Source organism: Cajanus cajan, chromosome 2 (assembly GCF_000230855.2).
Source record: "Cajanus cajan strain Asha chromosome 2, NIPB_CcT2T_4, whole genome shotgun sequence".
NCBI classification, from domain to species: Eukaryota; Viridiplantae; Streptophyta; class Magnoliopsida; order Fabales; family Fabaceae; genus Cajanus; species Cajanus cajan.
In genome coordinates, this window is record NC_138518.1 from 65,653,725 (window position 1) to 65,666,385 (window position 12,661).

The 12,661-nt window shown below is 30.9% G+C and overlaps 1 protein-coding gene, 1 long non-coding RNA gene and 1 pseudogene across 2 annotated transcripts; all 3 read left to right on the plus strand.

Moving 5' to 3' along the window:
- The first annotated feature begins 977 nt into the window (after positions 1-977).
- Positions 978-3,249, plus strand: LOC109799935 (uncharacterized). The gene is made up of 4 exons (XR_014431664.1): positions 978-2,162; positions 2,330-2,362; positions 2,862-3,083; positions 3,164-3,249. It is a non-coding gene; the product is annotated as an uncharacterized LOC109799935 (long non-coding RNA).
- Positions 3,250-3,610: 361 nt separating this feature from the next.
- On the plus strand, positions 3,611-3,940 carry LOC145955137 (1-aminocyclopropane-1-carboxylate synthase 7 pseudogene; annotated as a pseudogene).
- A 2,441-nt stretch (positions 3,941-6,381) lies between these two features.
- On the plus strand, positions 6,382-12,212 carry LOC109802215 (sulfite exporter TauE/SafE family protein 3). Its single transcript, XM_020363477.3, has 12 exons — positions 6,382-6,680; positions 6,861-7,020; positions 9,597-9,797; positions 9,894-9,958; positions 10,058-10,085; positions 10,180-10,262; positions 10,349-10,435; positions 10,549-10,599; positions 10,806-11,027; positions 11,098-11,191; positions 11,363-11,503; positions 11,997-12,212. The coding sequence occupies exons 1-12, from the start codon at positions 6,510-6,512 to the stop codon at positions 12,080-12,082; spliced, it is 1,389 nt and encodes a 462-aa protein (XP_020219066.2). The 5' UTR covers positions 6,382-6,509; the 3' UTR covers positions 12,083-12,212.
- Positions 12,213-12,661: the final 449 nt, after the last annotated feature.

Here is a 12,661-nt window from a genome sequence, read left to right on the forward strand (position 1 = left end):
TGATTCGATCCGAAATTAGAAATCCTAAATTATTGTTAATGATTCCCAAGTTGTTAGATGCGAAATCCCAAATTAGAAATCCCAAATTATTGTTAATGATTAAATAAAAAATAAATTGAAAATCCCAAATTATTGTTAATGGTTAAGTTATTATTAATGATTAAATAAATTATTTCGTCCTTTGAATTATTTAATAAAATTATTCTAAATCTCAAATTATTATTATCTCCGGTTAAGTTCTAAATGATTAAATAAATCCTAAATCCCAAATTATTGAAATATTTCTTAAGTATAATTAAATAAATCCTAAATTCTAAATTTTATATTATTATTATTTCTGACCCCAAATTAAAAATCCGTTAATGATTAAATAAAAATAAATTGAAAATCCCAAATTATTTGGAAACTTTAAAAGACCTTCTATTAAGCCCTGATCAATGAACTTACAAAACCCTTCAAATTGTATCTGATTCAATCCAGGAGGTACTGTAGGCATTCCTTCATTTCCACCCTCAAGCCTTTTCAATTTCTCTGTGAATTTTATAGAAAAATATTCCACGATTTGCTGTCATTCTTTATCAAATCACATGAATCTATTTAGCAATAATGGAATTTTTGTTCTTTACTGATTAAATTATTATTAATGATTAAATAAATTTGAATTATATTTTCTTTGAATGTTTAAAGTAAATTCTAAGGGTATCTTCAATGGACGCAACTCATTTGAGTTGCTTCATGCATTAAAAAATGAAAAAAGTAGTCTCAAGTGTGTCATGTCAGTATTAAGCAATTCAAATATAAATTTACTCCAATCTTAAAAAATTTTAAGAAATTCAACTTTTAAATTTTTTTTCTAATCATTTATGAACCAATTTTAAATTTTTATTAAAAAGGATAAATTGCACTACAATAAAAGAAAATAAATTACGAAAAAAAATACACAATAAGTAGATATTAAAAATAAAATAAAATAATAGTAAATACATAGACATTATACGAAATTAATTTTCATCATTATTATTTCTGAAACGTTCCCAAATATGTTCAATAAGATATACTTGAAATTTGGTAAAGAACGGTTCCTTGAGGAAGCAACTCTCTCTCTTCTTCAAGTAACTCATGTTGCTACGTCAGAGTCCTCCAATGGTAAAAAATCGAGACTTGAAGCAACTCCCTAAATCTCAAAATTTTAAATTATTGAATTATTTCCTTCTCTGAATTATTAAATAAAATTATCCTAAACCTCAAATTATTATTATCTCAAAAGTTGACCTCTGACATCAGTACGGCCGTACTGAATTCAATACGGCCGTACTGTAGTTCAAAACTTCAGTACGGGCCGTATTGATGTCAGAGGCCGTACTGCGCCTCACTCCTATATATAGGACGTCATTTGGACGTCATTCCAGACATTTTGGACACTTTTTCCAGATTCTTGGACCCTCTTGTTGAGCATTCTGGGATTTTTGAGCAGTGTTCTGCCCTAGAAGTCTCTCCGAGAACCGATCCGACGAAGTTCTTGAGTTCTGAGCATTTAGCTTGAGGATTCGAACTAGTCGAAGGGAAATCTTTTCGATTTCCATAGTAAAAATTAATTTTTAGGGAAGGAGCGAGCGTGTAGTGAGAAGGAGCGCCAAAAAGCCTCCTAACGTCTGTTTAAATATATAAAAGCACGCTTCAAAGGTTTCTTTTTCAAAATCCTTCCTTTTACTGCCTGATTGTTGCATTGCATATTTAGAATTTTCATCATGTAAATATTCCGCTTATAATCGTTTCTAATAAATATAAATCCTAAATCTCAAATATTTCTTGAGTATAATTAAATAAATCCTAAATTCTAAATCTCATATTATTATTATTTCCAACTTAACCTCTAAATTATTAAATGAATCTTAAATCCCAAAGTTATCGAATTATTTTCTGAAATTTTTAAATCCCAAACAAATTGCAAATTAATTTTTAAATCCCAAACAAATACCAACCAACCAAGGAAAAAAGTAGTGGAAAATGCAGATTGTTGCTGCTAGTATTTCCGTGTTCGACGCCTATTCTTTCTAATAAAATCTAAAACTGCTCTGCAGGTTTCTGTTATTGACAATATTTATTGGAAGGAACTTCTTGTAACTGTGTGGATCTTGATACTTGCAATACAGATAGGAAAAGTTAGTGTCTAATGAGCTTTTCAACTCATTTTTTTAATTAACATTTTTGGTACATTTTAAATATTTGTTTTTCGGTATATCAGTTTTTCATTTTATTGCATGTATTGAAGATCATTTGGTGAACTTAGATTGATGCTAATATATGCCTTTTTTTTTTTTTGAAACAGAATTACACTACAAATTGCTCAGCTGTGTATTGGGTATTGAATCTATTGCAGATACACACTACTATACATTAATAGCTAGAAACCAAAGTCTTCTTATAGTTTCCACTCTCCAACTTAATCAAGCCAATGTGGGGTTATGAAATCAAGTGTTGAACATCAAGAATTTGATTTGGCCTTAACTTCAAATTTGGATGCAGAACCTGAACCATTGAACCACCAATATAATATCAATTCTTTTTCATATGCTATAATCTTAATTAGGCTAAATTAATCTTTGATCTCTCTTTTTTTTTTAAAAAATTTAATTAGTTCAATTTAGTCTTGTCTTTCTGTTCAATTGGCATTAGCAACTTTAATTTCTTGTACACATGACAAGTATGTGTCATTTTATTATTGTGCCACGTTTTCATAGAGTTAATGTCATAGTCTCAGTTGAATCGAAAGGACCAAATTAAACTTTTTTTTTTTTTTTAGTAATTTAGCTTATCAATTATGGTGATGATTGTTTTCTTTTTGTCCCATTGTGTTTCAGGTCCCTATCACTGTTGGAACAACTTTATATGAAGCCGTGCTTCTATACAAAGGGCAGAGAGTGATATCCTCAAAGGGTGATCAACAAACACGTTTGAGTGTACGGCAATTATTTCTATATTGCACTTGTGGCATACTTGCTGGCATAATTGGTGGTTTGCTTGGCCTTGGTGGAGGATTCATCTTGGGACCCCTTTTCATTGGATTAGGAATTCCTCCTCAGGTACGTATGTTTTATCCTTGTATGACTATTTTAATGTTGGTCCACTTGGAACTCACTCATTGGGATTTTTTTCTATCAAGGTTTCAAGTGCTACATCCACTTTTGCAATGACATTTTCTGCATCTATGTCAGTGGTGGAATATGGCATTCAATTTTTTGTTTAAGGGTATCCAAAATCTCCTGTTACTAGGACTATATAACCAATGACATTTAATTTTGTCAAAACTTTTATTTTTTAAGAATATTTTAATATTTACTATTTAACTCTTCATTAATTTATAATTTTTTAAATAATAATTCTCGACTTATTTAAATATGTTTTTTCTTTTTCATCACACTACTCATTTTATTTACATTTTTTCTCTTCTCTCTTGTGCATTCCTGGCAAGCACCTCCCATTCTCTCATCCCCTACTGGACAATCTATTCTCCCTACAAAAAGCATAAACCAGGGAAGCCAATCTATTCTCCCTACAAAAAGCATAAACCAGGGAAGCCTTAGAGTGTGCATACAAAGATGCAGAAGCCATGAACTTCAAAGTGAGGGGAGTGCTGATCACAAACCCTTCAAATCCATTAGGTATAACAATCCCACGTTCGGTTCTGGAGGAGATTCTGGACTTCGTGACACGCAAGAACATCCACCTGGTCTTAGACGAAATCTACTTAAGTTCGTTCTTCTCCTCCTCGGAGTTCACAAGCGTGGTAGAGATCCTCGAGGGTCGCGAATATAGAAACGCAGAGAGAGTTCACATTGTTTATAGCCTCTCCAAAGACCTTGGCCTCCCTGGTTTCAGAGTTGGCACCATTTACTCTTACAACCACAAGGTGGTGACCACAACGAGAATGGGAGAATAGATTGTTATCCAATGGATGAGTTTAAAGATATGTTTAATTTGAATGAAAATGGTTTTATTGATTGTAAATCCTAGTGAGGTTTAGGGTTTAATAAAAAATGTCTTCTAGAAATGGTTTAATAAATAGGTTAAGAACTATTATTTAAAAAGTTATAAATTAATAAGGGTTAAATAGTAAATATTAACTTATTTTTAAAAAATAAAAGTTCTGACAAAATTAATATATGTTATCGTTTATCTGATATACTGAGAAAGTTTTGGTACCCCTAAAATGGAAATGTCGTGGAATATTACCTTCTCAAACGTTTCCCGATTCCTTACGGTAAGTACGGATCAATGGACATAAATTAAAGGAATTAGAGGAGTAATTCTATCATTTCCAGGTGCACACACATAGTTAGGCCCTAGTGATTAATTACTTGGTTAAAAGAAAGAATAAATAATATATGTAGTGACAGAATAAATAGTGTAATATTATCATAAGCTGTCATGTCATGCAAAGTTACTTGACTTTTATACCAGACTGTTGTGAAATATAGTGGAGGATTATGTTTCCGATGGTGGTGTGGCAGTTCCGGTGATGGCGATACCAAGTTCTTGTGGTGATACTACAAGGACTTCAGTATATAGATCAAGTATATTCAAAAAAGAGTGAATACATAGTGTAGGAGTCTCTTTATATAAGGTCATTTATGCGAAAAAGTTTTGTTACGTAGTTATGTTATGTGGCTATTGTCATTGTTAATTCATGTGTCATGTGTTAAGTCTATTTTTTTAACGTAAAACCTTAATTCGGTTTTATCCAAGACTCATATTAGATAAATCCTGACTAGTTATATCTTTTAAAGGGGTAGATCGAACATAAGTTGGACCGACCTCCACAACAAAGATGATATCTTTTATTTAGATAACTATTAAACTAAAATCTAAAAGGAGGAGGTAGTTACACTATAAGTACAAATTAAATTACTTGCTAATATGTTTGATTATCTTGCAGCACTTTACTTGTAGCTGTAGCCACTGCTGCTGCTCTTTCTGGGCAGCATTTGGTGAGAAAGCTTATCGCTATACTGGGGAGAACCTCTTTGATCATTTTCATCCTTTCGCTCACAGTTTTTGTGAGTGGAATATCACTAGGCAAGTGCAATTTTCAGAGATTCTTTTGGATTCTTCCTTTTAGTGATCAGGGGTACTACTGTATCAGTACTGTTACGAACTTGTGGCTGCTGTTTACTCGCATCTTATTTTATTAAAATACAAAAGACAACTTGTCTTGCTTTTGATTATAGTGAGTAAAAAATATGAATAAAATATCAATGAATTTAGCTGGAATCGGTTGGAATATACTCATATGATAAAAGTTTTCAAAGTAGTTTTTTTTATACAAAAATTTAATAATAATTTATTCTTTTGCGACACCATCTCATTCATCAATATGGTTTGGTAATAAGATGATGAGTTAATAACACAATGCATTTCAAATTAAACAAATAGTGAGCATACATTTTTACTTGCTTACTTTAAAAAAAAAAAAATACTTTAGAGAAAACACATGCTTTCACGTTCCAAGTAGTATATTACAAATTTACAATGACTTAACTTTTTTTTTTCTTTTCCAAATTACAGGTGGAGTAGGCATAGCAAACTTCATTAAAAGGGTTGAAAAGAAGGAGTACATGGGGTTTGAAGACCTTTGCTCGTAGGGTTAGAAATTAAAGATGGAGATGTGTAGTTTCTAAGTGCGAGGCCCTTCACAACAGTTTTGCGTTTTCCAGAATTGTATTAAGAAATTTATCTTTGTTTCTTAACTAAACTAATTGATTATTCAGTAGAAATCTATGACTATTTTAAAGCCGCACTACCAATTAAGTTTAATTAATATACAACTTTGTTGTAAAACATTTTTTATTTTAGCAAATAAATTGTTTATATCAATTATATTCTAAAACACTAATTTTTGATATATTCACACACGTTTTCCATAAATTCCATACATGTGTTCTACATTTCATTAAATGAAACGAGTTTCCAAGAATATTCAAAAGGAGGTGATGAAAATTGACTATACATAACTATATCTTTTTAATTCCTCTGTATTTAGAAATTCAATATCTTCAAATATTTATACGAATTTGATATATATTTAACATTAAAGCTCTTGGTTTTGGACCCTCCACAAACCGTAGTGCTGGTGGCTTATTTAAAGCACTTACTAGTTTATTAGGTGAAATTAGTGGGAGTACACTGTCCACAAATCGCCAAGAAAGTACGTGTAATTGTATAAGAGATAAAAGATGAGATAAGCCAATAAACACAAAGAACAAGGACAATATGCTTGTTATCAATACGACTCTGACGTAAGTTGTTTTCTTGTACCTAAATTTTGATTGAATTTAAACATTATCAAAAATTACCAAGCAGCCTCCGGATTCCTATTTGAAGAGAACATTTTGAAAATTTTCTATATATAACTATCATGGTCTCATTTTGAAGCAAAGCATAGGAACATCTTAGTTCTAAAAGGACTAAAATATTCAATTTAGAAAAGTGCTGTCAGTCCAAAGAGAGTAATGGCTGTGAAATGGGTTGCTGGAAAGGCTCTCATTGCTTTTCTTCTTCTTCTTGTCACGGTCTCAGCTACTTCTTCTCATCAAAATACAGAGAATAAAACAACTTCACTTTCCAATGGAACTATAGGGGTTGATTATCATGCTAAAGCATTTTACAAACACCATTGGCCGGTAAGAGTGTTCACTTCACAAATACTATGATCACAACAGGTTTCTTAAAAAAATATGTTTTCATATACTTTTGTGACAATTCCAAACAACCAAAATAGTAATAATTTTTTGTTTCATGTTGAATTGGGATTGACTCGGTTTTTTATTATTTTTTTTGTTACCTTTTGGGTTCTCATGCAGAGCATGAAATTTGGATGGAGAATAATAGTTGGTAGCATAGTTGGATTTCTAGGGTCAGCATTTGGGACGGTGGGAGGTGTTGGTGGGGGTGGTATCTTTGTGCCAATGCTTACCCTCATTATTGGATTCGATGCAAAATCAGCCACAGCAATATCAAAATGTAAGAACTTAAATTTTATTCTTTTTCCTATTTCTCCTCTTCTTGTGTTACAAATTAATAGCATTTGGGATGGGTTTTGTTACGAGCTTTTCAATAATTGCGTACACGAAGGGGTGTGTGACAGTGACACCAAACATGTGGCAGTGGTACTAGGTTACTTTCCTTGTCCCACTCTGAGTGCCAATAATTTTAATGAAGGATCATGTTTGGAATTATGTTATATGCTTTAGAGCTTACAACTATCTTCTGATGTATGATTATAAATACATGGCTACCAAATATAATAATGAATTGTGAGTCTGTGATGTATAGTAACATATTTCTATTGTGGACATCCTAGCTAGGATCAGGATTTAGGCTAGAAATTAAGCATGCTCTGATTCCATGTGTATCTTTTTGCATGTTTCTATTCGTGTTCGAGTTCTGACAGTGGTCAGTAGGGTCAAATTTTTTTTTTTTTATACCATTTTTATATAAATATTCTATCACCATAAATAGTTTATTATTATTTATATTTTTACAAATTTTAGAGGGATTAAAATTTTTTTGAAAAAATAATTTTGATACATTTTAAAAAAATGGAAGACCATGACTATCTGGGTCTCCCCTCTCTCTGCTCCTGCATACATGTTAAATAAAATTTTTTAAAATGTCTTATAACTCATTATTATTTTTTTTAAAGAAGTTTTGAAGTATCGTGCATCATCAAGAAGTGGTCAGATCATACTAATCTGATGTATGACCCGAATCTAACACAAAAAGAGAATGATGTCAGTGTTTAGTTTGATTTGAGTCACATTTAATTTTAATAGAATAATTAGTGAGTTGCATGGTACGCGCTTAACATCAAAATCAAGAACAAAATTATCATAATCATGCGTACTAAGTCGTACTTTCAAAAAAAGGTTATTACACATTCCATGAGTACTATTTTTTTTTCGTCAATCAACTGAGTTACAACTTCTAGCTTAAGAGTTGGTTGACTTTTTATATTAATATAATCTATATTTATAATAATAAAATATTAATAAAGCATAACAAACATTTATAACGATGAAATTCACTTTAAAATATGATTATAATTTTTTTTTATATTAGTTCCTTACGCCTAAAATTAATTTATGAATTATTTATATATAATTTTTAAGCCAACATATTCTATGTAAAATTAGGTAGGGGTGGGCAAAAAAAATTAAACTGAACCGAACCGAACTGAACTGGTGGTGAACTGTACTATAAAAAATTGAACTGTTTGTAAAAAAACTGAACTGAACTGTTTAAAAAAAATTGAACTGAACTGAACTGTTATAAAGTTAAACTGTACTGAATTATAAAAACTGAACTGAATTATAAAAATTGAACTATTTTTATAAAAGAATAAAAATTAAATGTGTTTAACATGTTATGTCTTAATGATTTAGCTCGATAGTTTAATAATCAAAGCTTTAGAAAAAAAGTGATCTGAAGAAAAATTGTATCAATTTTTTCGAACTTAACAGATCAATTGAGTTATTTTGAACTACTTATTTTTAGGCTTAAAATTCACTGAGTTTGTTTAACTTAATTTTATATTTTTTTCCTTTGAAAAATTTAAATAAAATGGAAAATAAAGTAAAGTTGGCAAATGTGTCCTATTTTGATAGATCAATGAGTCAAAATTGTTCAATTCAAAATATCATGAAACTTTAGTGCAGTTTAAATTGCAGTTCAGTTCAAGTTTTTATAGTATAGTTCAGTTTAGTTCAATGACACAAAAGAATAGTTCAGTTCAGTTCGTCTGAACTAATGTTTAGTTTAGTTCAGTTCATATGAACTACTTTTAAGTTCAGTATAATTTTTATAAGTTCAGTTCAATTTAGTTCGTTTTGCCCACCCCTAAAATTAGGTTGACATGACCTTTACACTTATTATCAACCTGAATTTTCTAATAAACACAAAATTTATACAACATAAATAAAACTTCATCGAAAAGAAGGACAAAGTTTTACATGTTATGCTATTTTTCAATTAAAAATTTACTTCACTTAAGAATTTATATATTAAAGATAAACATCATGACTTCCATTAAAAAAAATACAGATCAGTTATTAAGATTAAATTTATTAAATAAAGCATGATGCTATGAGAGTGAGCAACTAATTTCATGATAATTATTTATTAAATATCAACAATAAAAATGTTGTTTGAGATTTTGCTAGAGGAAAAGTAAAAAATAAAAAAAATTTATAAGTGAGTAAAAAATTTTGACTTATAAACTAGTTTTATTAAATTAAGTTGGATTTTTATTGGATCACTCACATATACCTAGTCCTATAATTTTTATCTTTAAGATGTTCGGTCTTTAGTATAAATTTTTTTTTTTACAGATTTCACTTCGACTAAAAATAAAGTGAAAAAAATATATATAAATGAAAAATAATCTACACCTAACAAGCATATACTATAAAATGAAATATTCTTTGTGCCTAAAGTCAAGTTATTTGCTTTGTACTTGTGGCAATTATTAAGCTTGTTTTAAATATTCTTCTTTGGAAACTTACATGAACAGAATCTATGTTTGTGTTTGTTTGACTAAGGCATGATTACGGGAGGAGCAACAGCAACAGTTTTCTACAATTTGAGGCAAAGACACCCCACCCTTGATTTGCCCGTCATTGACTATGACTTAGCACTTCTTTTCCAACCAATGTTGATGCTTGGAATCAGCATTGGAGTTGCTTTCAATGTCATCTTCCCTGAGTGGATGCTAACAGTTTTGCTAATCATATTTTTCGTTGGTAAGAACTGCTTAAAAGTTAAAACTTGGATTCAGTCCTAGCTTATTTTATTTTCTTTCCTTTGCCAACCCTTGATGTAATCTGAATGTGAAACAGGCATATCAGTTAAATCCTTCTTTAAGGGTGTTAATACATGGAAGCAAGAAACCATTATGAAGAAGGTTGCCTAAACAAAACAACATTACTCTCTTTTATATTGAGTTTTTTTCATGTTTTGCATTTCGGTGCATTGTTTTAATGCATACCTGTTATGATTCCAGGAAGCTAGGAAGAATTCACAGATAGATGGTAAACTGTTTGATAGTATTTCTCTTCTAGTATTCTGTATAGAGATATAAAGTGTTTATATCAAACATGTCATGCTAACTTTCAATCTGATCAGATATTGGAAGTCCTGAAGATGCTGCACATTATATTCAAACAGGAGATTCAGCCAAAGACAGTACCAACCAATCAAGGAAAAAGGTAGTACAAAATTCAGACAGTTTCTGCTTCCATATATGTTCAATATCTATTCATTCTTTGTAATGAAATCTGAAACTGTCATGCAGGTTTCTATCATTGAGAATATTCGTTGGAAGGAACTTGGACTTCTTTTTGCTGGCTGGATCATGATACTTGGATTAGAGATTGGAAAAGTTGGTATCCCATGAGCTGTTCTACTCACAATTTGAGTTTTTCATTTTCTAACATTGGTGAGCCATTTGTTCAACATAATATGATCATAACATATGCCTCTGTTTTGAAACAGAAACAAACAACAACTTGCTCGCGGTTATATTGGCTATTGAATCTACTTCAGGTATAAACTACTATAGGAGAATTTAATTTCTGAAAACCATAGCTGTCATCTTATATTTTTCACTCTCCATCTTAATCAAGCCAAAATGGCCTCATTTTTGAGTGTTGAATACTAAGAGCTAATAGTTTCATATATTTTTGGTTCTAGAACCAATGAACCATCTACATCATGGGGACTATTTGATGTATTTATTTGATTGTTTTCAGGTCCCAATAGCTGTAGGAATGAGTTCATATGAGGCTGTGCGTCTATACAAAGGGAAGAGAATCATAGCATCAAAGGGAGATCAACAAACACATTGGAGAGTGTTGCCTTTAATTCTATTTTGTGCTTGTGGCACACTTGCTGGCATGATTGCTGGTTTGCTAGGCCTTGGTGGAGGATTCATTTTGGGACCCCTTTTCCTTGGATTAGGAATTCCTCCTCAGGTACTTTCTTTTTGCCATAAAGTCTGAAAATTTTGCTTGGAATTCACTCTAACTAGAGAATTTTCCAAAGGTTGCAAGTGCTACATCAACATTGGTAATGGCATTTTCTGCATCTATGGCAGTGGTGGAATATTACCTTCTCAAACGTTTCCCTGTTCCTTATGGTAAGTATTGATGAATGGACTTAACTCAAGGAATTAACAATATGTGAGAGCATGAGTAATTTTTCCATGATGCAACAAGAGCATATACATAGTAATAGAGGATGCTACAAGAGCATACAGATAGCAATATATTATGGATTTTTGAATGATAAAGTTTGGATCATGTTGCAGCTCTTTACTTCGTAGCTATAGCCACTGGTGCTGCACTTGTTGGACAGCATTTGGTGAGAAAGGCAATTGCTATACTGGGGAGAGCATCTGTGATCATTTTCATCCTAACTCTCACACTTGGTATTAGTGCAGTATTACTAGGTATGTAACATTTTTTGGGGGGCTGCTTTGTTGACATTTTCTTAGTATTCTTCATTTTTTTTTTGTGAGGTTACTTATAACAGGCAAATATGGGCTATTGCTTATCGATATATTGAGTACTTGTACATTATTATTTTGTGTGTCTATTTCTATCTATCTATCATTAATAAATGCAATAAATTATTAAACAGACAGAAATATACATAAAATATGATGTTGTATAAATTATTTTATAAGTATTGTTTTCTATTTTTATTTTGTAGATATGCTATGAAGAAAAAGTTATTAAATGAATTTTTTCTTTAAAGCAAATGAGGGTATCTTTATTCTTTAATTTGAGTGAGTTAATATCACATTGCATGTTAAATTAAATTAATTATAAATGCTTTTTATTTACTTACTTTAAAGACAAGTTACTTTAAATGAGTTTTATGTCTACATTGGCATTTGCAATTTCTCATTTCGATGGTTTTTTTTTCTTTCCAACTTACAGGTGGAGTAGGCATTGCACACATGATTCAAAAGATTGAAAATAAGGAGTACATGGGCTTTGGAGACCTTTGTTCATATAGAAAATAAAGTTCATGATGCGTAGCTTTTAAGTTCAAGGATCCTTACTTTGTAGTTTTGTGTTGTCTAGGTTTGTATTAATAAACTTTTTTTTAAGAGTTGTATTAATAAACTAGTTTACCCGTGCGATTATTCACTATTTTTTTTTTTTTAAAGATAGGAAAAATTATAAAGATAGTAGCAATAAGGATTGAACCTAGGTCTTCATGCTTTTAACTAACTCAATCCCTCCCCACCCAACCACTAGGCTAATCCTAGTGGTTGATTATTCACTATTTCTCTATCAATTTATGACTATTTAAAGTTGCAATAACAATTTTACTTAAACACTTCGTCGATTTCTCGGGTTCGGTTCAATTTAATTTTTAAAATACAATTATAATTGAATACGATATATATATATATATATATATATATATATATATATATATACTAAATTGAAAAATGGGCAAGGTCAGGGGTTCGAATCCTGCCTAGTGTATGCAGCCGCGTTAAATCTTTGGATCAGCTATCCCACCCTTTGAGGTGCCTCCAACGTAGCGGGAGATTAGTCACTGCTATCGGCGATGGATACTCCAGGGACGAACA